The sequence below is a fragment of the Eriocheir sinensis genome, chromosome 19, assembly GCF_024679095.1.
Source record: "Eriocheir sinensis breed Jianghai 21 chromosome 19, ASM2467909v1, whole genome shotgun sequence".
Classification (NCBI taxonomy): Eukaryota; Metazoa; Arthropoda; class Malacostraca; order Decapoda; family Varunidae; genus Eriocheir; species Eriocheir sinensis.
Window position 1 is genome coordinate 20,777,932 of NC_066527.1, and position 24,270 is coordinate 20,802,201.

The 24,270-nt window shown below is 40.5% G+C and overlaps 1 protein-coding gene across 8 annotated transcripts; it reads right to left on the reverse strand.

Moving 5' to 3' along the window:
• Nucleotides 1-2,085: 2,085 nt before the first annotated feature.
• Nucleotides 2,086-24,038, reverse strand: LOC127000922 (uncharacterized). 8 transcript variants are annotated; one of them, XR_007754636.1, is made up of 9 exons: nt 19,767-19,832; nt 18,967-19,230; nt 13,352-13,473; nt 13,039-13,126; nt 11,625-11,759; nt 9,176-9,345; nt 7,248-7,549; nt 6,018-6,120; nt 2,086-3,907 (listed from the first exon to the last, which is right to left on the reverse strand). XR_007754636.1 is itself a non-coding variant. In XM_050865070.1 (9 exons), exons 3-9 carry the CDS (start codon nt 19,195-19,197, stop codon nt 6,086-6,088), a joined length of 1,083 nt encoding a protein of 360 aa, XP_050721027.1. In that variant the 5' UTR covers nt 19,198-19,230; nt 19,403-19,452; nt 23,876-23,977; the 3' UTR covers nt 4,661-6,085. The 8 variants fall into 8 exon arrangements, 7 of the variants coding, with proteins under 7 accessions (XP_050721022.1, XP_050721027.1, XP_050721026.1 ...); XM_050865070.1 differs by lacking the exons at nt 2,086-3,907; nt 19,767-19,832 and adding exons at nt 19,403-19,452; nt 23,876-23,977 and having other exon boundaries at nt 4,661-6,120; XM_050865069.1 differs by lacking the exon at nt 2,086-3,907 and adding an exon at nt 19,403-19,452 and having other exon boundaries at nt 4,661-6,120; nt 19,753-19,827.
• Nucleotides 24,039-24,270: the final 232 nt, after the last annotated feature.

The window sequence follows — 24,270 nt, forward strand, 5'->3', positions numbered from 1 at the left end:
CGGGTACACAGACCTTCCTGCAGCAGTCTGGGCAACTCTTAACATTATCTAATCAGAATGACGAACTTACATCCACTGGTATTTAACACTGACAGGGCTCTGGTGGCCATGGTCCCATTTCCTAACTAGCCTCCTAAAACACTCTAGAAGAATTAAGAAGCAGCATCAGACAAGGCTATAATGGCTCAACATCACTGTGACTATTATCCTGCATCAAACCAAGCTCAAAGTGCCTTCTGAGATTAAACATGTTTCCTACCGGCCCTGAACAGCACATCGCGTATAAGAGGCACATAGAGGACATGACAGGCACCCCAACAGACTGCAAATGCTTGTGGCCTGGAAATTAGTAAGACAGATGTTTTGTTATGGGATACAACCATGACAGCTGGACAACTTCAAGCTGGACAAAATTAATGAAGCAAAGAAGCTTACCAATATCACAGCCACCGATGCCAGATTATCGTACTCAGAGCCTCGTATTTACCGGTTTCTGGCCCATAACTGTTGCTAAGAAACACATATAATTAACCATTTTAACGATAATTATGCATGAAGTCAGCTATTGGGGTGAAGGAGACAGTTTTGGGGTCGGAAATCGGCAAACATTTGAGGCAGAGTACGACAATCTGGCAACTCTGATCACAGCAGCAGTAACAGCACGATATCTGCAGAAGATACAAATTTGACATTGAAGACATTGGCTGTTATGTACATGACGAGGCCTCCACAATTCTGATACGTTGCTGAAGTAACACATTAAAACTAAACATTAGAAAAACACACAAATGAAAACACACATGCACACAACGTAACACAAGTGAAGACAAAACTCTAGAACACTTCCTACTACACTGTGGAGCCAAGGGACACTTCAGGCAAAACTTAACTCTTTTACAAAGTACAACATCCTCACCAATGATGCTTGCAAGATTCCTACTTTTAACAGGTAATGAAAATATCACAGACAAAAAGCAAATTCTACTTCAGATGTGGAAAAAGAGAGCACAGCAGTCATGAACCTCCTGGAGCTTCCAAACCAGTCTAGAAAAAAACCTTCCTGAGGGGCAACAACCCGGCCGTCACCGCTACAAAGGCGTGACCCAGATTTCATTGTGTTCGGCTCATGTCTTCCCGCTGCTGTCAGCCGCCGTCCAGCCAAGGCGCGCTGCAGGGATTGAACAACAGAAACACAAGGAACAGAAACAACCATTGACCATTGTAATGGTTGTATTTCAGAAATAAGTTCCTCCACCATGGCAGATTATAAACTGGGATATATATTAGTTTGTAACTCAAGATGAGAATGAAAACCAATCATTAATTTCACAAAGGTGAACACTTTATTTTGAATATAAAACTATTCCCTTAGACCTGCCACCCACAGATCCATGGCTTCATATAAGAAAACTACATTTCATTACATATTAAACTGTATAAAAGCTATTAATATTGGTCCTCCACCCACATAAAAATACCCTAAGAACATAAGAACAAAGGAGTCTGCAAGAGGCCGGTAGGCCTGTACAAGGCAGCTCCTGTGGACCTAAGCTTCTGTAAATCTAACCCCACCTAATATTACTGTCCATGAAATTATCTAATCTATTTTTGAATGTGACAATTGTATTGGCACTCACAACATGACTGCTCAGCCTGTTAATAACTTTTAAGCGTCATTTTTAACGTGTAATGTGTTACGTTTAAGTTTAAGGCGCGAACTGCTATCTCACGTCAGGTCCAGTGTACCGTTGCCTGCTTTCACAAGTTGATTGTAGTAAGGTGAGATAACACAATAGCCTTTTAGTTAAGTGATGTGTGGCCGAGCGGTAGCCGTTATAAGTTCACTTTAGTTCACTTTAGTTCTCTTTAGTTCTCTCTCTCAGGTTAATACAAATGCCAAATGTATTTTAACTATATTAACAGTTGTATACAAGGTTTACAGTTTACGTGAGCGAGACGCATGAAATCGGGCGGAGCAGCAGAGCACCTCTCTCCCTCCGTCACCGCCCTTCTCCTCCTCTCTCCGCGCGTTGTTGCTGCTGCTTTGCTTTATTTGCTTGTCATGGGAAGGGTTGGTGTGGTTGATGACGGCTGATTTAAGTCATCATTTGCTAATCCTAGTGTCAGTTCATCACAGCTTCCCACGGCCAAAAGCACGACGTGTTGTTAGACATCCTGTTGTGCGACACCGACCGGGTGTCGCCACACGTACAGTCATACATACACATGTACATTATAATATACACATGACATCCCTGTTCCACTTATCTACCACTGTTCGTAAACCAGTTTTTGCCCTGTTGAATACGAATTTATCCAGTTTAAACCCATTACCATCAGAACCTTATTAATATCCCCCTTATTAAAGCCCTTCATCCATTTATAAGCCAAGTCACCTCACACCCTTCGCCTTTCTAGACAATGCAAATTTAATTGTTTTAGTCTTTCCTCGATGGCAAGTTTCTCAACCCCTGAATCATCTTAGTCATTCTTCTCTGCACCGATTCTAACAATTTGATGTAGTAAGGTGACCAGAACTGAACTGCATAATCAAGATGAGGTCTAACTAATGCTAAATATAGTTTGAGGAAGACTTCGGCGCTTCTGTTGCTTACACTCCTTGAAATAAATCCCAGTACCCTGTTTGCTCGATATCTAGCTTGAATGCATTGTGCCCTTGGACGGAGAGCTCACTAAGACCCCTAAATCCCTCTCGCACCCAAACCTGCTTATGGGAGTGTCATTTAAGCAATAGTTATGTGAGGGGTTGTTCCTACCTACACTCAGAATACTGCACTTCCCTACACTGAATTCCATCTGCCATTTATCCGCCAAGTTATACAATCTGTCTAGTTCATCCTGGAGAATACTAGCGTCCTGGTGACTCAATTACTCTACCGATCTTGGTATCATCTGCAAACTTACTAACATCACTATTAATTCCTGTATCTAAGTCATTGATATGTAAATGATGAACAACAGTGGACCTAATACCGAACCTTGTGGGACCCCACTCGTAACACAACCCCAGTCAGATCTTTAACCACTGATTTGCACCCATTGCTTCCTATTGCTAAGCCACGCCTTGACCCAGTTCAAAACTTTACCCTCTACTCCGTGAGCCTGTAATGTAAGCAACAGTCGGTGGTGAAGAGCTTTGTCAAATGCTTTACTAAAACCAAGAGAGGCATATTACATCAAAACATAAACACACACACACACACACACACACATAATCCTAGGAGTGTGGATACATGAGCTAAACAGACATTGTTGAAGCGGGCAGTGTCCAAAAAATGAGAAAACTTGGACAAATATAGACTGGGAGACAGGACTATCCATTCTTGAGCACATCATATACTACAAATAGGTAAATACACAGAGAATGGTATTAAATGAGTTACTAGGTCAAAGTTAATCTTTTTTTTTTTTTTTATCGATATGTCTGTGGCACAGCTAGACCTCTCAATGGGTCCTGGTGCTTGGCCACAGCCTCTTATGATGCGGGCAAGTGTTTATAGTGGTGCCATCTTGCTTGGCTCATGCTGCGATCATCTTTTAACCCGGTAGCAGCGACGGGCCAAATTTGTGGCTTTACCGCGTACCAGTGATGGGCCAAATTTTTTACGACACAAAACCCCCAAAAATAGAGGATGCATAAACTGATGACATATGTGTTGGTACATATTAAATAATGATTTGCGTGAGTGATGACTTTTTCTCATTAATTCGCTTAGAGGAACCTTTAAGAAACATGATCCCCGCAGCTACCGGGTTAAAGAGAATCTTGAGTCCGGGTTGATAGATGGTCTAGGGACAGCATGCATTACTGGGCGGGACGTGAACTGGAGTCCCTCTGAGCGCCATGGCCACACACGGATCACCCCGCCTCTGACTCATCTCTCAGCTTAAGGAGAAAGTCCGCCATGGATTAAAATTGCATCGATGGTCATGAATAATTTGTATGTTGTATATATTAGTATCTTAATTTGTTATCATATTAAAATTTCAAGCTGATCAGATGAAATGAAATACAGTCAAGTCGTGTATGACGCGGATTCGTAATGCGCAGTTTCCTATGATGCGGTATGGTTTCAGAACTGTATTTTCAGATCACGCAGGTAAAACCATCTATGATGCGGTTTGTGGTCTCCCCTGCCCGGACCGTTCCAGGTCCTCTCAAACTCGTGACGCAGCAGTCAGAGTTGCCGACTCGGACCGTCCGCTGCAGCTCGGTTTGGAGAGGTGGAGCACCTCCGTGCTGTGATGATGTCATCAGCAAATATGGCGGCCCAAACAAACACATATAAGTGCTTCCATTGCATTTCATCTCTGTGTGCCACCATAACCACTGCAGCTTCCTTTTCATCCTCTGTTGCAAGGAGCTCATCGCCCAGAACAGCTTGTGATGCTTGTTTCAACGTTGTCAGGAAGATCAGCAGACGCCATTTTGCTGCCAGAACAACTAGTAAACTTCATCACTCACTGACAGCAAAATGGCATCTGCTGATCTTCCTAACGACGTTTACTAGCTATTCTGGCAGCAAAATGGCGTCCAGTGATATTCCTGACGACGTTTAAACGGCAATCAGCTTTTCTGAGGGACGAGCTGCAAACGCTGGTTGAGCCTCGCACACACATGGCGTACCATCTCCTCATCTCCGCGGACTCATCTCGGACTGAACAACATCAAGAGGCAGATAATGCCTGCCAGTGCACTTGGGATAGAACGAACGGAAAAAAAAAAAAAAAAAAAAAAGTGTGGGTTTGGCAAAATGTCAAGGGCCAGAACCAAATTGTATTTTCTCCATAGGTTTAGTTATTCCTATTGAAATGCCAGAATTTTTCTCTTTACACACTCCCACACGTCCTCTGCGTGTAACGAAACACACGAGAAATTAATTCAGAAAAGAAAAGGTTTGCCGGCGCTGGGGATCAAACCCGAGAGCAGCGTAACGGGAGAGCCACTCCTTTACCAGTCGGCCAAAGAGGTGCCCCCCTGGCTAAGTGGGTTATGGGAGGCTCGCCCATCAGGCAACTCAGCATTACACTATGACGCGGTTTCCTGTGGCGCGGCCGTTGCTCAGAACCAATTAACCGCACCATACGCGACTCGACTGTATTAAGAAAATTATTTTTTGTTTTTATAAAAAATTTGAATTACTTTTTCTTAGCCATTTTTTTAGACTTTCTTGTGACATGCACATCTGATAATTCATTGTTATTTTAACAATTTGTCAAGATGTTTTTTGAAAACCATATTTCAAATTTATGCTGTTCCTCAAAAATACATCTTGGCACATTATACTACAGTATATGCTCTTGTATGTCCTAAAGTTTCATGAAAATCGTGCAGAAAATAAAAGCAAAAAATAATCTTATGTTCATTTTGTACTTGTTTAAAGAAAAACGCGATTAAAGTCTTGCTTAAGTTCTTTGGCCCAGTGAAGGTACTGTACTGCCAATGATATTTTCATATGAATTTTACGAGATCAGTAATCGCATATCAGTGAGTGCATAAAAGGATCAGGCAGCTTGTCCCCCCTTATAAATCAAGGTATTAATCGCTCAAAGGCGAGGGTGTCAGGGCGCGCCACGCCCCTCATTGTCGCGAGGTTGGATCAGTACTCTCCGGGTGCATAGCTATCGGTTGCAATTCCTTTGTCTGTCTTCCTCTTCTTCTTTATTTTCTATTTCGGTGTAATTCTTCTCTTTTCTCTCATTTCTAATCCTTTTTCTATGTATTCATTTGTTCCAAACATTTTTGTGAGCAGGTTGCAGTTTTCATACCCATAATTGTGTTCAAAGCTGTTACACGGGTTACAAACTGAAGATTGATGCATGTTTGATTTTCCGACACTCATTCCATACTTTGGCATGCCAGCTAATGTGCCATAGTCAGCGTGCCACACCCACTCAGTAGCCATTTAAATCTCCTCGCTATTGACATTTAAAGTTATGTCTGACTGAAAAAATTCTACCATTCGAAAGCCAAAAGATAGGGTGTTGCCACTGACCATATAACTCAATTTCGTATTTTTTGAAATTTTTCATGTTTTCACAGCGGACTCGGCAGACTCTCCCCTTAATAGAACTTCTTCCGGTCCATGTAGTCAAAATCTGTCAACAAAAGGATACAGAAGTTAGTACACAATCCCAGAACATATGAGTACTATTTATCAGTCATCATTATCACCTTGCAGAAAAAAAAAATTCGTACCAGCAAAATGAACTCAACCTAACTGAACAGTGCCACAAAATTCAGCCTAACAACATGACCAAACCTTAACCCAGCGCTCCCAACCCTGCCCAATGAAACTTAAGAAATAGCCAAAGAAAACAATTGGTTGCCACGTGTATTACGGTTAAAAATTGGTTGAAGGAAAGAAAACGAGGAAAACACAGAAAAGGAAACAAAAAGGAAAGAGATGGAGAGAGAAAAAGAAGGAAAATGAGGGAGATAGAAAAAAACAGGAAAAGAAATGTGAAAGATGGAAAAAGGTCGAGAAAAAATTAAGAGAAAAGAAAAAACAGCCTAACACAACCCAATGAAACAACCTAACCCAACCCAATGAAACAACCTAACCTAACCCAACCCAATGAAAGTAACCTAACCTAACCCAATGAAAGTAACCTAACCCAACCCAATGAAAGTAACCTAACCTAACCCAATGAAAGTAACCTAACCCAACCCAATAAAAGTAACCTAACCTAACCCAATGAAAGTAGCCTAACCTAACCTAACCCAATGAAAGTAACCTAACCTAACCCAACCCAATGAAAGTAACCTAACCTAACCCACCCCAATGAAACAACCTAACCTAACCCAATGAAACAACCTAACCCAACCCAATGAAAGTAACCTAACCTAACCCACCCCAATGAAACAACCTAACCTAACCCAACCCAATGAAACAACCTAACCTAACCCAACCCAACCAATGCTTCCATCCTTCCTCCCTTCCTCTTTCCCCCTTTCCTTCTTCCCTAATTTCTCCTTGTATCTAACTTTAATCTTCCACTTTCTTTGCTTTCCTTCCTGCCCTTTTCCGTAACTTCCTTAATCTCTCTCTCTCTCTCTCTGGTAGGCTAACTCAACCTATCCACCATGTAACTTGACCTTATCTCATTCACCTCCACCACAACACAACCACAGCCAGGGCAACCAAGCCTACCCAAACCAGGAAGCCATCTTGTGTCAACCTCACGTAACACCCTTAACCCTGATCCAACCTCTTAAAACTCACCAAGTTCGTAATTTGTGAGTCTATGGCTTCTCATCAACCCCATCTCTTTCTCCATTTCAAGCTCGAAGAATGGGAACGGATATCTTTCCTTCCTCTTCGGCGGGGGAGTAGGGGGGACGAAAACCTCCTTGATGGGGTTGTATTCGTATTGCCAGGGGATCTTTGCGTACTTCTCCTTCTTCTCCCTGGCCTCCACGGGGAACGCCATGTCTTCGTAGTCCACTTCAGAATCGTTCACATCAGACCCACTGGCCACGGCGACGCACATTGCCACCTTGTAGTCATCTTTTAACATGTGCTGTCTGTTGGGGCAGAGTGGAGGGTTAGGGCACCGTTGCCAGATTATCGTACTCAGAGCATAGTATTTACTGGTTTGTGATGCCTTGCCGAGAAACATCAGGAATTAACTATTTTATTGATAACTATAAAAGGATCTTGTTATTGGGGTCCAGGAGACAGTTTTTGTGTCGGAAGTCGGTATATATAAGAGGCTGAGTACGACAATCTGGCAACGTTGGGTTAGGGTCATGTTCTTAAACAGCATGGCTCCCAGGCACATAAATTTGACAAGGCTTTCGTATTGGAGTTGTGGGCATTTCCAGGGGTAGTTTTATGACCTGGATGGTATAGTTTGGCCCTTCTTCTGTACCGTGAACCTCAAGAATTACACACATTTGACAAGGCTTTCGTAGGAGTTGTGGGCATTTCCAGGAGTAGTTTTATGACCCTGGATGGTAGTTTGACCCTTCTTCTGTACCGTGAACCTCAAGAATTACACACATTTGACAAGGCTTTCGTAGGAGTTGTGGGCATTTACAGGAGTAGTTTTATGACCCTAGATGGTAGTTTGACCCTTCTTCTGTACCGTGAACCTCAAGAAACACTCATTAGAACCTGACTGATCCCCTCTTTGACCTTTCGAATTAGCTGATGTGGGAAGCGAGACCTCAGATATTTTGTGTGTGTGGTGTGCGTTGGTCAGAAGGGAGCGAGGAATGGAGGGAGGATGGGATAGTGTACTTTTCTTGTCTATCTACACTGCTCATTTCCACCTACAGCTCCATTTCTTAACCTTCATTTCCTCCCCACTCCTTCCCTTATCTTACTAATATGCTAAGTTCCTTTATCTTCATCCAGCCTCTGTTTCCTTCACTCCTTTCAACTCCTTCCCCAACCTCTTCACTAACTTCACTAACAACATATTTTTTCTTTATAAGTCTTTGTGCATTTCTGTGTATCTTTCTTTCTATCGTCTGTCTCCTTCACTCCTTTCAAATCCATCCCTAACTTCACTAACACAAACACCTATTTTCTCTTTTATAAGTCTTAGTGCATTTCTGTGTATCTTTCTATTGTCTGTCTCCTTCACTCCTTTCAAATCCGTCCCTAACTTCACTAACACAAACACCTATTTTCTCTTTTATAAGTCTTAGTGCATTTCTGTGTATCTTTCTTTCTACCGTCTGTCTCCTTCACTCCTTTCAAATCCGTCCCTAACTTCACTAACACAAACACCTATTTTCTCTTTTATAAGTCTTAGTGCATTTCTGTGTATCTTTCTTTCTATCGTCTGTCTCCTTCACTCCTTTCAAATCCGTCCCTAACTTCACTAACACAAACACCTATTTTCTCTTTTATAAGTCTTAGTGCATTTCTGTGTATCTTTCTTTCTATCGTCTGTCTCCTTCACTCCTTTCAAATCCGTCCCTAACTTCACTAACACAAACACCTATTTTCTCTTTTACAAGTCTTAGTGCATTTCTGTGTATCTTTCTATCGTCTGTCTCCTTCACTCCTTTCAAATCCGTCCCTAACTTCACTAACACAAACACCTATTTTCTCTTTTATAAGTCTAAGTGCATTTCTCTGTATCTTTCTTTCTATTGTCTCCCACGCCAAGAGGAAAGAAAATGGGAGGAATCACTCACCTTATCTCCTTGGGGTCGTGCCTAATTTTCTCGATGATCTCGTAAAAATCAGGCTCAATCATCAGGTGCCTGCTCTTGGGGTCCCGAAACAGGATATGCTGGACAGACTTATCCGAGAGGGCCGTCACCACCACATTTGGCCACGGTTTCTTCTTTCCTCTTCTCTGCAGCTGTAAGAGGAAGAGGGAGAGAGAAATATTAGCTTCATCATCATCATTGTTGTTTAACCCGGTAGCAGCGGGGATCATGTTTCTCAAAGGCCCCTTTAAGCGAGAAAAATGAGAAAAAATCACCCCTCACACAAACCATCTCAATCTTCTCTGCCTATATTTAACAGAAAGGTCCTCAACCCCACACAGAAATATTAGAGTGTTTAAATAGAACTAAAAGAGGAGGTGGGCACAGAGGGGAGACCAGCTGGGGGATTAATACAAACAAGAAATTCTGTGTGGAAGACATAAGGAGAATCAGCATTAGGGAAGGGAGCGCCAATAATTATCGAGTGGAAAGGACTTGTAGCATATAATTTAGAGCCTGTAAGAGGGGGGACCAGCTGGGGGATTAATACAAACAAGAAATTCTGTGTGGAAGACATAAGGAGAATCAGCATCAAGGAAGAGAGTGCCAATAATTATCAAGAGTGGAAAAGACTTGTAGCCTATAATTAAGAGCCTGTAAGAGGGGGGACCAGCTGAGAGATTAATACAAACAAGAAATTCTGTGTGGAAGACATAAGGAGAATCAGCATTAGGGAAGGGAGCGCCAATAATCATCAAGAGTGGAAAAGACTTGTAGCCTATAATTAAGAGCCTGTAAGAGGGGAGACCAGCTGGAGGATTAATACAAACAAGAAATTCTGTGTGGAAGACATAGGGAGAATCAGCATTAGGGAAGGGAGTGCCAATAATTATCGAGTGGAAAAGACTTGTAGCCTATAATTAAGAGCCTGTAAGTGGGGGGACCAGCTGGGGGATTAATACAAACAAGAAATTCTGTGTGGAAGACATAAGGAGAATCAGCATTAGGGAAGGGAGCGCCAATAATTATCAAGAGTGGAAAAGACTTGTAGCCTATAATTAAGAGCCTGTAAGAGGGGGGACCAGCTGGGGGATTAATACAAACAAGAAATTCTGTGGAAGACATCAGGAGAATCAGCATTAGGGAAGGGAGCGCCAATAATTATCAAGAGTGGAAAAGACTTGTAGCCTATAATTAAGAGCCTGTAAGAGGGGGGACCAGCTGGGGGATTAATACAAACAAGAAATTCTGTGTGGAAGACATAAGGAGAATCAGCATTAGGGAAGGGAGTGCCAATAATTATCAAGAGTGGAAAAGACTTGTAGCCTATAATTAAGAGCATGTAAGAGGGGGGACCAGCTGAGAGATTAATACAAACAAGAAATTCTGTGTGGAAGACATAAGGAGAATCAGCATTAGGGAAGGGAGTGCCAATAATTATCAAGAGTGGAAAAGACTTGTAGCCTATAATTAAGAGCATGTAAGAGGGGGGACCAGCTGGGGGATTAATACAAACAAGAAATTCTGTGTGGAAGGCATAAGGAGAATCAGCCTCAAGGAAGAGAGTGCCAATAATTATCGAGTGGAAAAGACTTGTAGCCTTTCCAACCCCATAAGGGAAAACAGGGGAGCCTTTTCAACCCCATAAGGGAAAACAGGGGAGCCTTTTCAACCCCATAAGGGAAAACAGGGGAGCCTTTCCAACCCCATAAGGGAAAACAGGGGAGCCTTTCCAACCCCATAAGGGAAAACAGGGGAGCCTTTCCAACCCCATAAGGGAAAACAGGGGAGCCTTTTCAACCCCATAAGGGAAAACAGGGGAGCCTTTCCAACCCCATAAGGGAAAACAGGGGAGCCTTTTCAACCCCATAAGGGAAAACAGGGGAGCCTTTCCAACCCCATAAGGGAAAACAGGGGAGCCTTTCCAACCCCATAAGGGAAAACAGGGGAGCCTTTTCAACCCCATAAGGGAAAACAGGGGAGCCTTTCCAACCCCATAAGGGAAAACAGGGGAGCCTTTTCAACCCCATATGGGAAAATAGGGGATGTTGAATGAGGAAGAACAGAAGAAGGAAGAGGTGGCAGGGGGATCTGAACTCATGGGATTGTGTTTATTATGGGTATATTTAACCTATGGAGTTGTATAAGGGATCGAGGGAGGGGGAGAGGGAGGGAGGGCAAAGATGAGCGAGGCTTTAACCCCTTGACTGTGGATTTCCTACAAGAAGCAATACAAAGTGGAACAACTCAAAAGAAGAAGTATGATATAAGTGTGTGCGGTAAAGTAACTATGTGTGTAAAGTGAAGCGTCTTAAGTGTGAAGAAGAACCAAAGAGGACCTAAAAATAAGCAACACAAACCAGAACAGGTCAAAATAAGATGAAGAAGAACATAACAGAGCAACACAGGCGAGATTGTCCACCATACATACCCTGACCAAGGCTTCGTACTGTCCCCTCTCGAGTTTCATATTTGTCGGCTCACGCTCGTAACCCCGCTTGAAGGCGGAGTGGGCGAAGCGGTGGCGGAACAGCTCCAGCAGCACCGTCCCCTTCCTCAGGTAGGCCTAGGCGGGGAGGAGAGGAAGAAGGGACGGTGAGTTTTGTTGTTTATAGGAGGCAAACCAAGAACTGGAAAAACATATAACCTGCAAATGAGACACCGCACGGAGGATCATCAGAGTAAAGTGGCGGAGGAAAGGATGACAGAGCGATGATTTTTGTGTTGTTTAAAAGAGGGAAAGCAAGAACTGGAAGAAAATATGACCTGCAGATGAGGCCCAGTACGGAGGATTGTCTATAAAGAGTAAAGTGGCGGAGGAAAGGATGACAGAGCGATGATTTTTCTGTTGTTTAAAAGAGGGAAAGCAAGAACTGGAAGAAAATATGACCTGCAGATGAGGCCCAGCACGGAGGATCATCAGAGTAAAATGGTGGAGGAAAGGATGACAGAGCGATGATTTTTCTGTTGTTTAAAAGAGGGAAAGCAAGAACTGGAAGAAAATATGACCTGCAGATGAGGCCCAGTACGGAGGATCATCAGAGTAAAGTGGCGGAGGAAAGGATGACAGAGCGATGATTTTTGTGTTGTTTAAAAGAGGGAAAGCAGGAACTGGAAGAAAATATGACCGGCAGATGAGGCCCAGTACGGAGGATCATCAGAGTAAAGTGGCGGAGGGAAGGATGACAGAGCGATGATTTTTGTGTTGTTTAAAAGAGGGAAAGCAAGAACTGGAAGAAAATATGACCTGCAGATGAGGCCCAGTACGGAGGATTGTCTATAAAGAGTAAAGTGGCGGAGGGAAGGATGACAGAGCGATGATTTTTGTGTTGTTTAAAAGAGGGAAAGCAAGAACTGGAAGAAAATATGACCTGCAGATGAGGCCCAGTACGGAGGATTGTCTATAAAGAGTAAAGTGGCGGAGGGAAGGATGACAGAGCGATGATTTTTGTGTTGTTTAAAAGAGGGAAAGCAAGAACTGGAAGAAAATATGACCTGCAGATGAGGCCCACTACGGAGGATCATCAGAGTAAAGTGGCGGAGGGAAGGATGACAGAGCGATGATTTTTGTGTTGTTTAAAAGAGGGAAAGCAAGAACTGGAAGAAAATATGACCTGCAGATGAGGCCCACTACGGAGGATCATCAGAGTAAAGTGGCGGAGGAAAGGATGACAGAGCGATGATTTTTGTGTTGTTTAAAAGAGGGAAAGCAGGAACTGGAAGAAAATATGACCTGCAGATGAGGCCCACTACGGAGGATTGGCTATAAAGAGTAAAATGGCAGAGGAAAGTATGACAGAGCGATGATTTTTCTGTTGTTTAAAAGCATTCAAGTCCTGCCTTACCTGCGGCCAGTCGGGTCTTAGTTCACAGGTGGTCTCACAGTCCTCCAGCGCATCAATGAAGTTCCCCAGCCGTGCGTAACAAGCCGCCCTGCCGAGGAAAGGAGGGTGGCGGTGAGTCTTTCGATAGGTCTTCATTTTTCATTTCAACTAGGTAAACACACACACACACACACACACACAGGGAAGATTTTATTATGGCAAAGAGCGTCATACTAAGGAGAGACTGGACAATTATAGATACAGGGACAGGATCATACAAGTCTAGCTCAGGCCCCAGATAAAGACAACTAGGTAAACACACACACACACATACCTGTTGATGGTGATGAGGGCATACTTATCGTCAAGCTTGATGGCCTCCGTAAACACCTCAATCGCCTCCACGTTCTTGTCTGCCTCCATCAACTCAATCCCCTTGTCGATCAACTCCTGAACCTGAGGAAAAGATTGCTCATTGGTGTTCCGTCGCTCGGCAAAAGTGGAGACAAAACTGAACCTCTGAATTATAGACCAGTCTCTTTCGGTCACCTCTTATGATTCTTTTTATGGGAGCAGCGAGTAGCGGGCTTTTTTTTATTATTGTTTCCTTTTTTGTGTGCCCTTGAGCTGTCTCCTTTGTTGTAAAAAAAAAAAAAGAAATAAAAGTGTAATGTGCAAGATTTATGAATGTATAATAAAAAAAACGATGGGCCGAACATTTAGAAAAGGAAAACATGATAAATAAGGGACAGTTTGAATTTAGAAAAGTGAAATCGTGTCACTAACTTACTAAGGGACAGTTTGGATTTAGAAAAGTGAAATCGTGTCACTAACTTACTAAGGACAGTTTGGATTTAGAAAAGTGAAATCCTGTCACTAACTTACTAAGGGACAGTTTGGATTTAGAAAAGTGAAATCGCGTCACTAACTTACTAAGGGACAGTTTGGATTTAGAAAAGGGAAATCGTGTGTCACTAACTTACTAAGGGACAGTTTGGATTTAGAAAAGTGAAATCGCGTCACTAACTTACTAAGGGACAGTTTGGATTTAGAAAAGGGAAATCATGTCACTAACTTACTAAGGGACAGTTTGGATTTAGAAAAGGGAAATCGCGTCACTAACTTACTAAGGGACAGTTTGGATTTAGAAAAGGGAAATCACGTCACTAACTTACTAAGGGACAGTTTGGATTTAGAAAAGGGAAATCGTGTCACTAACTTACTAAGGGACAGTTTGGATTTAGAAAAGTGAAATCACGTCACTAACTTACTAAGGGACAGTTTGGATTTAGAAAAGTGAAATCCTGTCACTAACTTACTAAGGGACAGTTTGGATTTAGAAAAGTGAAATCGCGTCACTAACTTACTAAGGGACAGTTTGGATTTAGAAAAGGGAAATCGTGTCACTAACTTACTAAGGGACAGTTTGGATTTAGAAAAGTGAAATCATGTCACTAACTTACTAAGGGACAGGTTGGATTTAGAAATGGAAAATCGTGTCACTAACTTACTAAGGGACAGTTTGGATTTAGAAAAGTGAAATCGTGTCACTAACTTACTAAGGGACAGTTTGGATTTAGAAAAGGGAAATCGTGTCACTAACTTACTAAGGGACAGTTTGGATTTAGAAAAGTGAAATCGTGTCACTAACTTACTAAGGGACAGTTTGGATTTAGAAAAGGGAAATCATGTCACTAACTTACTAAGGGACAGTTTGGATTTAGAAAAGTGAAATCGTGTCACTAACTTACTAAGGGACAGTTTGGATTTAGAAAAGTGAAATCGTGTCACTAACTTACTAAGGGACAGTTTGGATTTAGAAAAGTGAAATCGTGTCACTAACTTACTAAGGGACAGTTTGGATTTAGAAAAGGGAAATCGTGTCATTAACTTACTAAGGGACAGTTTGGATTTAGAAAAGTGAAATCGTGTCACTAACTTACTAAGGGACAGTTTGGATTTAGAAAAGTGAAATCATGTCACTAACTTACTAAGGGACAGTTTGGATTTAGAAAAGGGAAATCGTGTCACTAACTTACTAAGGGACAGTTTGGATTTAGAAAAGTGAAATCGTGTCACTAACTTACTAAGGACAGTTTGGATTTAGAAAAGGGAAATCGTGTATCACTAACTTACTAAGGGACAGTTTGGATTTAGAAAAGGGAAATCGTGTCACTAACTTACTAAGGGACAGTTTGGATTTAGAAAAGGGAAATCATGTCACTAACTTACTAAGGGACAGTTTGGATTTAGAAAAGGGAAATCATGTCACTAACTTACTAAGGGACAGTTTGGATTTAGAAAAGGGAAATCGTGTCACTAACTTACTAAGGGACAGTTTGGATTTAGAAAAGTGAAATCGTGTCACTAACTTACTAAGGACAGTTTGGATTTAGAAAAGGGAAATCGTGTCACTAACTTACTAAGGGACAGTTTGGATTTAGAAAAGGGAAATCGTGTCACTAACTTACTAAGGGACAGTTTGGATTTAGAAAAGGGAAATCGTGTCACTAACTTACTAAGGGACAGTTTGGATTTAGAAAAGGGAAATCGTGTCACTAACTTGCTAAGGGACAGTTTGGATTTAGAAAAGGGAAATCGCGTCACTAACTTACTAAGGGACAGTTTGGATTTAGAAAAGGGAAATCGTGTATCACTAACTTACTAAGGGACAGTTTGGATTTAGAAAAGGGAAATCGTGTCACTAACTTACTAAGGGACAGTTTGGATTTAGAAAAGGGAAATCGCGTCACTAACTTACTAAGGGACAGTTTGGATTTAGAAAAGGGAAATCATGTCACTAACTTACTAAGGGACAGTTTGGATTTAGAAAAGGGAAATCGCGTCACTAACTTACTAAGGGACAGTTTGGATTTAGAAAAGGGAAATCGTGTCACTAACTTACTAAGGGACAGTTTGGATTTAGAAAAGGGAAATCGTGTCACTAACTTACTAAGGGACAGTTTGGATTTAGAAAAGGGAAATCGTGTCACTAACTTACTAAGGGACAGTTTGGATTTAGAAAAGGGATATCATGTCACTAACTTACTAAGGGACAGTTTGGATTTAGAAAAGGGAAATCATGTCACTAACTTACTAAGGGACAGTTTGGATTTAGAAAAGGGATATCATGTCACTAACTTACTAAGGGACAGTTTGGATTTAGAAAAGTGAAATCGTGTCACTAACTTACTAAGGGACAGTTTGGATTTAGAAAAGGGAAATCGTGTCACTAACTTACTAAGGGACAGTTTGGATTTAGAAAAGGGAAATCGTGTCACTAACTTACTAAGGGACAGTTTGGATTTAGAAAAGGGAAATCGCGTCACTAACTTACTAAGGGACAGTTTGGATTTAGAAAGGAAATCGTGTCCCTAACTTACTAAGGGACAGTTTGGATTTAGAAAAGGGAAATCGCGTCACTAACTTACTAAGGGACAGTTTGGATTTAGAAAAGGGAAATCGCGTCACTAACTTACTAAGGGACAGTTTGGATTTAGAAAAGGGATATCATGTCACTAACTTACTAAGGGACAGTTTGGATTTAGAAAAGGGATATCATGTCACTAACTTACTAAGGGACAGTTTGGATTTAGAAAAGTGAAATCGTGTCACTAACTTACTAAGGGACAGTTTGGATTTAGAAAAGGGAAATCGTGTCACTAACTTACTAAGGGACAGTTTGGATTTAGAAAAGGGAAATCGTGTCACTAACTTACTAAGGGACAGTTTGGATTTAGAAAAGTGAAATCGTGTCACTAACTTACTGAGGGACAGTTTGGATTTAGAAAAGGGAAATCGTGTCACTAACTTACTAAGGGACAGTTTGGATTTAGAAAAGGGAAATCGCGTCACTAACTTACTAAGGGACAGTTTGGATTTAGAAAAGGGAAATCACGTCACTAACTTACTAAGGGACAGTTTGGATTTAGAAAAGGGAAATCGCGTCACTAACTTACTAAGGGACAGGTTGGATTTAGAAAAGTGAAATCGTGTCACTAACTTACTAAGGGACAGTTTGGATTTAGAAAAGTGAAATCGTGTCACTAACTTACTAAGGGACAGTTTGGATTTAGAAAAGGGAAATCGCGTCACTAACTTACTGTTTCTACTCAAGAGCAACATACGGGGTGCAAGAGAGAGAAGGATGGGCTGATTGTGTATATCTCAATTAGAAAAAAGCTTTTGACAAGGTTCCGCACAAAAGGTTAATCTGGAAACTACAGCAGTGGGGAGGAATGGGCGGAAAGGTTATCAAGTGGATGAAGGATTATGTTTAGTGAACGCACAGTAGCCGAACCCCTCAAGTATAAAGAAAAAAAACATACAAGTGGAAGATATATTTATAGAGCGTAACTCTGAGTCACTTTTGCTTTGTTCTTGAAACGATTAGAATCCCATTAACTAAAAACAGCCGCACAATAGGAAAATTCTTTATGCCACTTTTACGTATCATGAATTTATTTGCCTTTCTTTCTTCTTTCTTTCCAGTATTATCATCGTCATCATTACCAATCTTTTGTACTGCAGGAGGAAGCACACAAGGGGTCAGAACAGAACAGAACACGAGATTAGAACAGAACACGAGATATCATTTTAGTATTTTGAGTGAATGTATAAAAAATAAGCAGGAGTAGAGGAGGATAGAAGCTTACATGGACATATTATCTCGAGAAACATCTAGAAAGGAAGGAAAAGACCGGATGAGTGGTCGGTTGGTGTGTGTTTGTCACCATATCCTGGGCCGGCCGCAAGCAGCACCTGACCTACATAAGGCCCTGATAGCTAATCCCTCTAAGCCATGCCCTCTGAAGCTATGCCACCCTGCCCTAAACACTGGTCTAATGTGGTGTTTTTTTTGCTTTGTTTTATAGTAAAGAGCACACACAGTTCAAGGGCAAAACTGGAAGGGAAAATATAAAAGTTCCTGCCTTAAACACTGGTCTAGTTAACCCGGTAACAGCGATGGGCCGAATTTTTGCCACGATATAAACCCCAAAAAATAGATGATGCATAAACTGATCACAAATGCGTTGATATATATTATGAAATGGTTTACGTGAGGGATGATTTTTTCTCGTTTTTCTCGCTTAGAGGGGCCTTTGAGAAACATGATCCCCGCTGCTACTGGGTTAATGTGGTTTTTTTTGCTTTGTTTCATAGTAAAGACTGGAAGAGAAAATAGAAGGGTTATAAGAGTGTGCAAGGGAGGTGTGTGGGGTGACAGACCGCAATGCATAGTGATGTATCGAAGAGTGAAGAAAATTAAAGGAGAACAAAGTAGAAGTAAAAAATGAAGAAGAAGAAAATGGAAATGGGACTAGGGAAGAAGAAAAGAAGAAAAATGAATGGATAAGTAAAAAAAGATGATGACAAAGAAGAAAAAAGATGAAAAAAGGAAATGGAGAAGAAGAAAAAGAAGACAAAGAAGAAGAAAGAAGAAGAAAAAGGAAATGGAGAAGAAGAAAAAGAAGAAGACAAAGTAGAAAAGAAAGAAGAAAGAGGAAATGAAGAAGAAAAAGAAGTGGAAGAAGAAGAAGCGCGGGTGTGTGAGCCCCGAAAAGCCTGAGAGCAAGAACCGTGGTCCACTAAACTAACACTGAGACATTATTTAGCAGACCTGAGCGACACATTCTACTCATTTCAGGGTAAAACATGATGCTTTTTCACATGCAAATAGCTTTTTTTATCATCCTAACCTACTTTATTTTCTTCAACCACAAAAATGAGCAAACTATTATTATTATCATTATCATTATTATTATTATCATTATTATAGGAGATGAAACGGATAGAGAGGAATGACTGCATAGGAAGGAATTAAACGGGATTAGAATAAAATAAAAAATAAAATAAATAAATAAACTAGCCCAGTCAACAGCCCCCAATTAAACACCTGTGACGCAGAGAAAGGTGAGTGAAAGTGCGAGGTATTTTTTTTTTTCTTACCTTGGGGTCGACTATTTTCGGATTTTTGTAAGAGAAGTCCTCCGGGGGGATCCTGGTGAGGTAGCTTGTGTACTCCGCCCAGGGCCTGATCCGCATCTGGCCCGGCTCTGTCTCCGGGGATGGCTCCTTCTTCTTTTTCTCCTCCTTCTTTGTCTCCTTCTTCTTTTTCTCCTCCTTCTTTGTCTCCTTCGACTTCTCCTTCATCGGTTCATCCTGTGGTTTCTCCGCCATGGCTACGGGAACTCGAGTGCTGTTGAAACGTGTCTGGAGGGGGGGAAATGCACTTATAAGAAATACAAGAAAGATTTACATAGATTTACATAGAAATTCAGACCACACAGGCCCCCCCACCCCCTTTTTTTTTACAGTAAAGAAGTCAGTTCAAGGGGAAAAAAAAAAAGGAAACAAATATGAAAAAAAAAAGCCCGCTACTCACTCCTCCTAAAAAGAGTTAGATGAGTGGCCTTAAATGGTGTAGTTGTGTGTCTGGAGGGGAGAAAAATTGCACTCATAAGAAATACAAGATATACATAGATTTACATAGAAATTCAGGGCACACAGACCCTATGGTATACTACTCAAATGGTGTAGTTGTGTGTCTGGAGGGGAGAAAAATTGCACTCATAAGAAATACAAGAAACATTTAAACATAGATTTACATAGAAATTCAGACCACATAGACCCTACGGTACTACTTAAATGGTGTAGTTGTGTGTCTGGAGGGCTGAAAAATGCACTTATAAAGAAACACATGAAAAATGCACTTATAAAAGACACAGTAATTACTTAAATGGAATCACTTCTGGGGTATTTTTCTTTGTTTTTCTCTTCCACACGCCATAGAAACACATGAAGGAGTGAAGTAAGAGATGTCTGATTAGCCTGACCCCTCCCACCCCATGGAGATAAGGGAGATAAAGGAGATAAGGAGATAAGAGAGGTTAGGACTTTACCTTAATTAAACTACTCATAGGCTAGTTTTGTTAGTTTTCTCATCTTCTACACACTACGGAAACACATACACACACGCAAAAAAAAAGATGAAGTTAGGCCTATTTGATATTTCCCCCAAAACCAAGACATCGGAAAACGACGGCAAATAACACTAACCTAATTTAACCTTCCTTAAATTAACTAGGTACTTCTATGCTAGTTTGGTTAGTTTCCCGACGTCTACACACCACAGAAGAAAAAAAAAGACATTTGAAACTTCCCCAAAACCAAGACATCGGAAAATGACGGCAAATAACACTAATCTAACTTAACCTACCCTAAATTAACTACTTCTAGGCTAGTTTTGTTAGTTTCCCGACTTCTACACACCACAAAAAAAGACGCTATTTGAAATTTCCCCAAAACCAAGACATCGGAACAAGATGGCAAATAACACTAACCTAACCTAACCTACCCTAAATTAACTACTTCAAGGCTAGTTTGGTTAGTTTCCCGACTTCTACACACCACAGAAAAAAAGACGTTATTTGAAATTTACCCAAAACCAAGACAGCAAAACAAGACGGCAAATAACACTAATCTAACTTAACCTACCTTAAATTAACTACTTCTAGGCTAGTTTTGTTAGTTTCCCGACTTCTACACACCACAGAAGAAAAAAAAAGATTCGAAATTTCCCCAAAACCAAGACATCGGAAAACGACGGCAAATAACACTAACCTAACCTAACCTACCCTAAATTAACTACTTCTAGGCTAGTTTGGTTAGTTTCCCGACGTCTACACACCACAGAAGAAAAAAAAAAGACATTTGAAATTTCCCCAAAACCAAGACATCGGAAAATGATGGCAAATAACACTAATCTAACCTAACCTACCTTAAATTAACTACTCCGAGGCTAGTTTGGTTAGTTTCCCGACTTCTACACACCACAGAAAAAAAAAGGTGTTATTTGAAATTTCCCAAAACCAAGACAGCAGAACAAGACGGCAAATAACACTAATCTAACTTAACCAACCTTAAATTAACTACTTCTAGGCTAGTTTGGTTAGTTTCCCGACTTCTACACACCACAGAAAAAGATGTTATTTGAAATTTCACCAAAATCAAGACATCAGAACAAGACAGCAAATAACACTAACCTAACTTAACCAACCTTAAATTAACTACTTCGAGGCTAGTTTGGTTAGTTTCCCGACTTCTACACACCACAAAAAAAGACGTTATTTGAAATTTCCCCAAAGCCAAGACATCGGAACAAGACGGCAAATTAACCTAACCTAACTTAACCAATCTTAAATTAACTACTCCTAGGCTAGTTTCGTTAGTTTCCCGACTTCTACACACCACAAAAAAAGACGTTATTTGAAATTTCCCCAAAACCAAGACATCGGAACAAGACGGCAAATAACACTAACCTAACCTACCCTAAATTAACTACTTCTAGTTTAGATTAGTTTCCGATCTACACCACAGAAAAAAAACGTTATTTGAAATTTCCCCAAAACCAAGACATCAGAACAAGACAGCAAATAACACTAACCTAACTTAACCTACCTTAAATTAACTACTTCTAGGCTAGTTTGGTTAGTTTCCTGACTTCTACACACCACAGAAAAAAAAAGGTGTGATTTGAAATTTCCCAAAAACCAAGACATCGGAAAATGACGGCAAATAACACTAATCTAACTTAACCTACCTTAAATTAACTAGGTACTTCTAGGCTGGTTTTGTTAGTTTCCCGACTTCTACACACCACAAAAAAAGACGTTATTTGAAATTTCCCCAAAACCAAGACATCGGAACAAGACAGCAAATAACACTAACCTAACCTAACCTACCTTAAATTAACTACTTCTAGGCTAGTTTGGTTAGTTTCCCGACGTCTACACACCACAGAAGAAAAAAAAGACATTTGAAATTTCCCCAAAACCAAGACATCGGAAAATGACGGCAAATAACACTAATCTAACTTAACCTACCTTAAATTAACTAGGCACTTCTATGCTAGTTTGGTTAGTTTCCCGACTTCTACACACCACAAAAAAAGACGTTATTTGAAATTTCCCCAAAACCAAGACAGCAGAACAAGACGGCAAATTACACTAACCTAAATTAACCAACCTTAAATTAACTACTTCTAGGCTAGTTTGGTTAGTTTCCCGACTTCTACACACCACAGAAAAAAAGACGTTATTTAAAATTTCCCCAAAACCAAGACATCAGAACAAGACAGCAAATAACACTAACCTAACCTACCCTACCCTAAATTAACTACTTCTAGGCTAGTTTGGTTAGTTTCCCGACTTCTACACACCACAGAAAAAAAGACGTTATTTGAAATTTCCCCAAAACCAAGACAGCAGAACAAGATGGCAAATAACACTAACCTAACTTAACCAATCTTAAATTAACTAGGTACATCTATGCTGGTTTCGTTAGTTTCCCGACTTCTACACACCACAGAAAAAAAAAGGTGTTATTTGAAATTTCCCCAAAACCAAGACATCAGAACAAGACAGCAAATAACACTAATCTAACCTACCCTACCCTAAATTAACTACTTCTAGGCTAGTTTGGTTAGTTTCCCGACTTCTACACACCACAGAAAAAAAGACGTTATTTGAAATTTCCCCAAAACCAAGACATCGGAACAAGACAGCAAATTAACCTAACCTAACCTAACCAACCTTAAATTAACTACTTCTAGGCTAGTTTGGTTAGTTTCCCGACTTCTACACACCACAAAAAAAGACGTTATTTGAAATTTCCCCAAAACCAAGACAGCAGAACAAGATGGCAAATAACACTAACCTAACTTAACCTATCTTAAATTAACTAGGTACTTCTATATTAGTTTCGTTAGTTTCCCGACTTCTACACACCACAGAAAAAAAGACGTTATTTGAAATTTCCCCAAAACCAAGACAGCAAAACAAGATGGCAAATTACACTAACCTAACCTAACCCACCTTAAATTAACTTAATTAAACTACTTCCAGGCTAGTTTTCCTACTTTCTCTCTCCTACACACCACAGCGACACACAAAACAGTAAGATAAGGTTATTTTGACACTTGACAGTTTTGACATTTCCCACAAAAGACAAATAACTACCTAATTTACCCACATAACTAACATAACTTACTCTAATTAAACTACTTCCAGGCTAATTTTCCGACTTTCTCTCTCCTACACACCACAGCGACACACAAAACAGTAAGATAAAGTTATTTTGACAAGACAGTTTTGACATTTCCCACCAAAAATGTATAACTACCTAATTTACCCACATAACTAACATAACTTACCCTAATTAAACTACTTCCAGGCTAATTTTCCTACTCTCTCTCTCCTACACACCACACAGACACACAAAACAGTAAGATAAGGTTATTTTGACACTTGACAGTTTTGACATTTCCCCCAAAAGATGTATAACTACCTAATTTACCCACATAACTAACATAACTTACCCTAATTAAACTACTTCCAGGCTAATTTTCCTACTTTCTCTCTCCTACACACCACACAGACACACAAAACAGTAAGATAAAGTTATTTTGACAAGACAGTTTTGACATTTCCCACCAAAAATGTATAACTACCTAATTTACCCACATAACTAACATAACTTACCCTAATTAAACTACTTCCAGGCTAGTTTTCCTACTTTCTCTCTCCTACACACCACAGAGACACACAAAACAGTAAGATAAGGTTATTTTGACACACTTCCTCCAAACCACACAGATATAAGGATATAAGAGAATAAATATACCTAACCTACAAATTACACTACTTACAGGCTAGTCTTGTTAGTTTTTATCTCTACACACCACAGACACTCACTAAGGACTAAGATAACGTGACATTTCAAGATCCTGCCTCCGCCTCGAGATAAGAGATACGCGTCCTGAACACGTATGCCCAATTTTACTAGTACATATATTTACCTTATTTTCGCCCTTATATCTCTCTCTAGTAAGTCAATAAATGGTCCTCAAAGCTCATCAGTGCCTTCTCGATCCTTGCTTGTGACAGTCAGTAGTTGAGGGCGTACTATAAATATATATAATTAAGACCAAAACGTATCAGAACTTAATGTCAAACGTTTCCTAGTCGAGGGTTGCCAGTTTCAGCTAATTAACACCGCTTTTTATCACTTATTCTTTAGGTTTGAGTCTTTTTTATCACATATTTCTAGCATCATTTTGTCTCGCCAGTTCTTGAATTGAGGTTTTTCTTTATTATCAACTTTTATCATCCATATCTTGCTATCAGCTATCGTACGTTTCCTTGGGGGTTGCCAGCTATAGATAAGCCCACCTTTTTATATATGTGTAACGTA

What these genes read in the sequence shown, in the direction of transcription:
- LOC127000922 (XM_050865065.1), bottom strand. Translation starts at nt 19,817, where the DNA reads ATGTGTTTCTATGGCGTGTGGAAGAGAAAAACAAAGAAAAATACCCCA. An exon ending in GCCCTCATCACCATCAACAG is followed by an intron (nt 13,127 to 13,351) that starts GTATGTGTGTGT and finishes TTTCCTCGGCAG; the next exon opens with GGCGGCTTGTTACGCACGGC. An exon ending in ACTCACAAATTACGAACTTG is followed by an intron (nt 6,121 to 7,247) that starts GTGAGTTTTAAG and finishes TTTTGTTGACAG; the next exon opens with ATTTTGACTACATGGACCGG.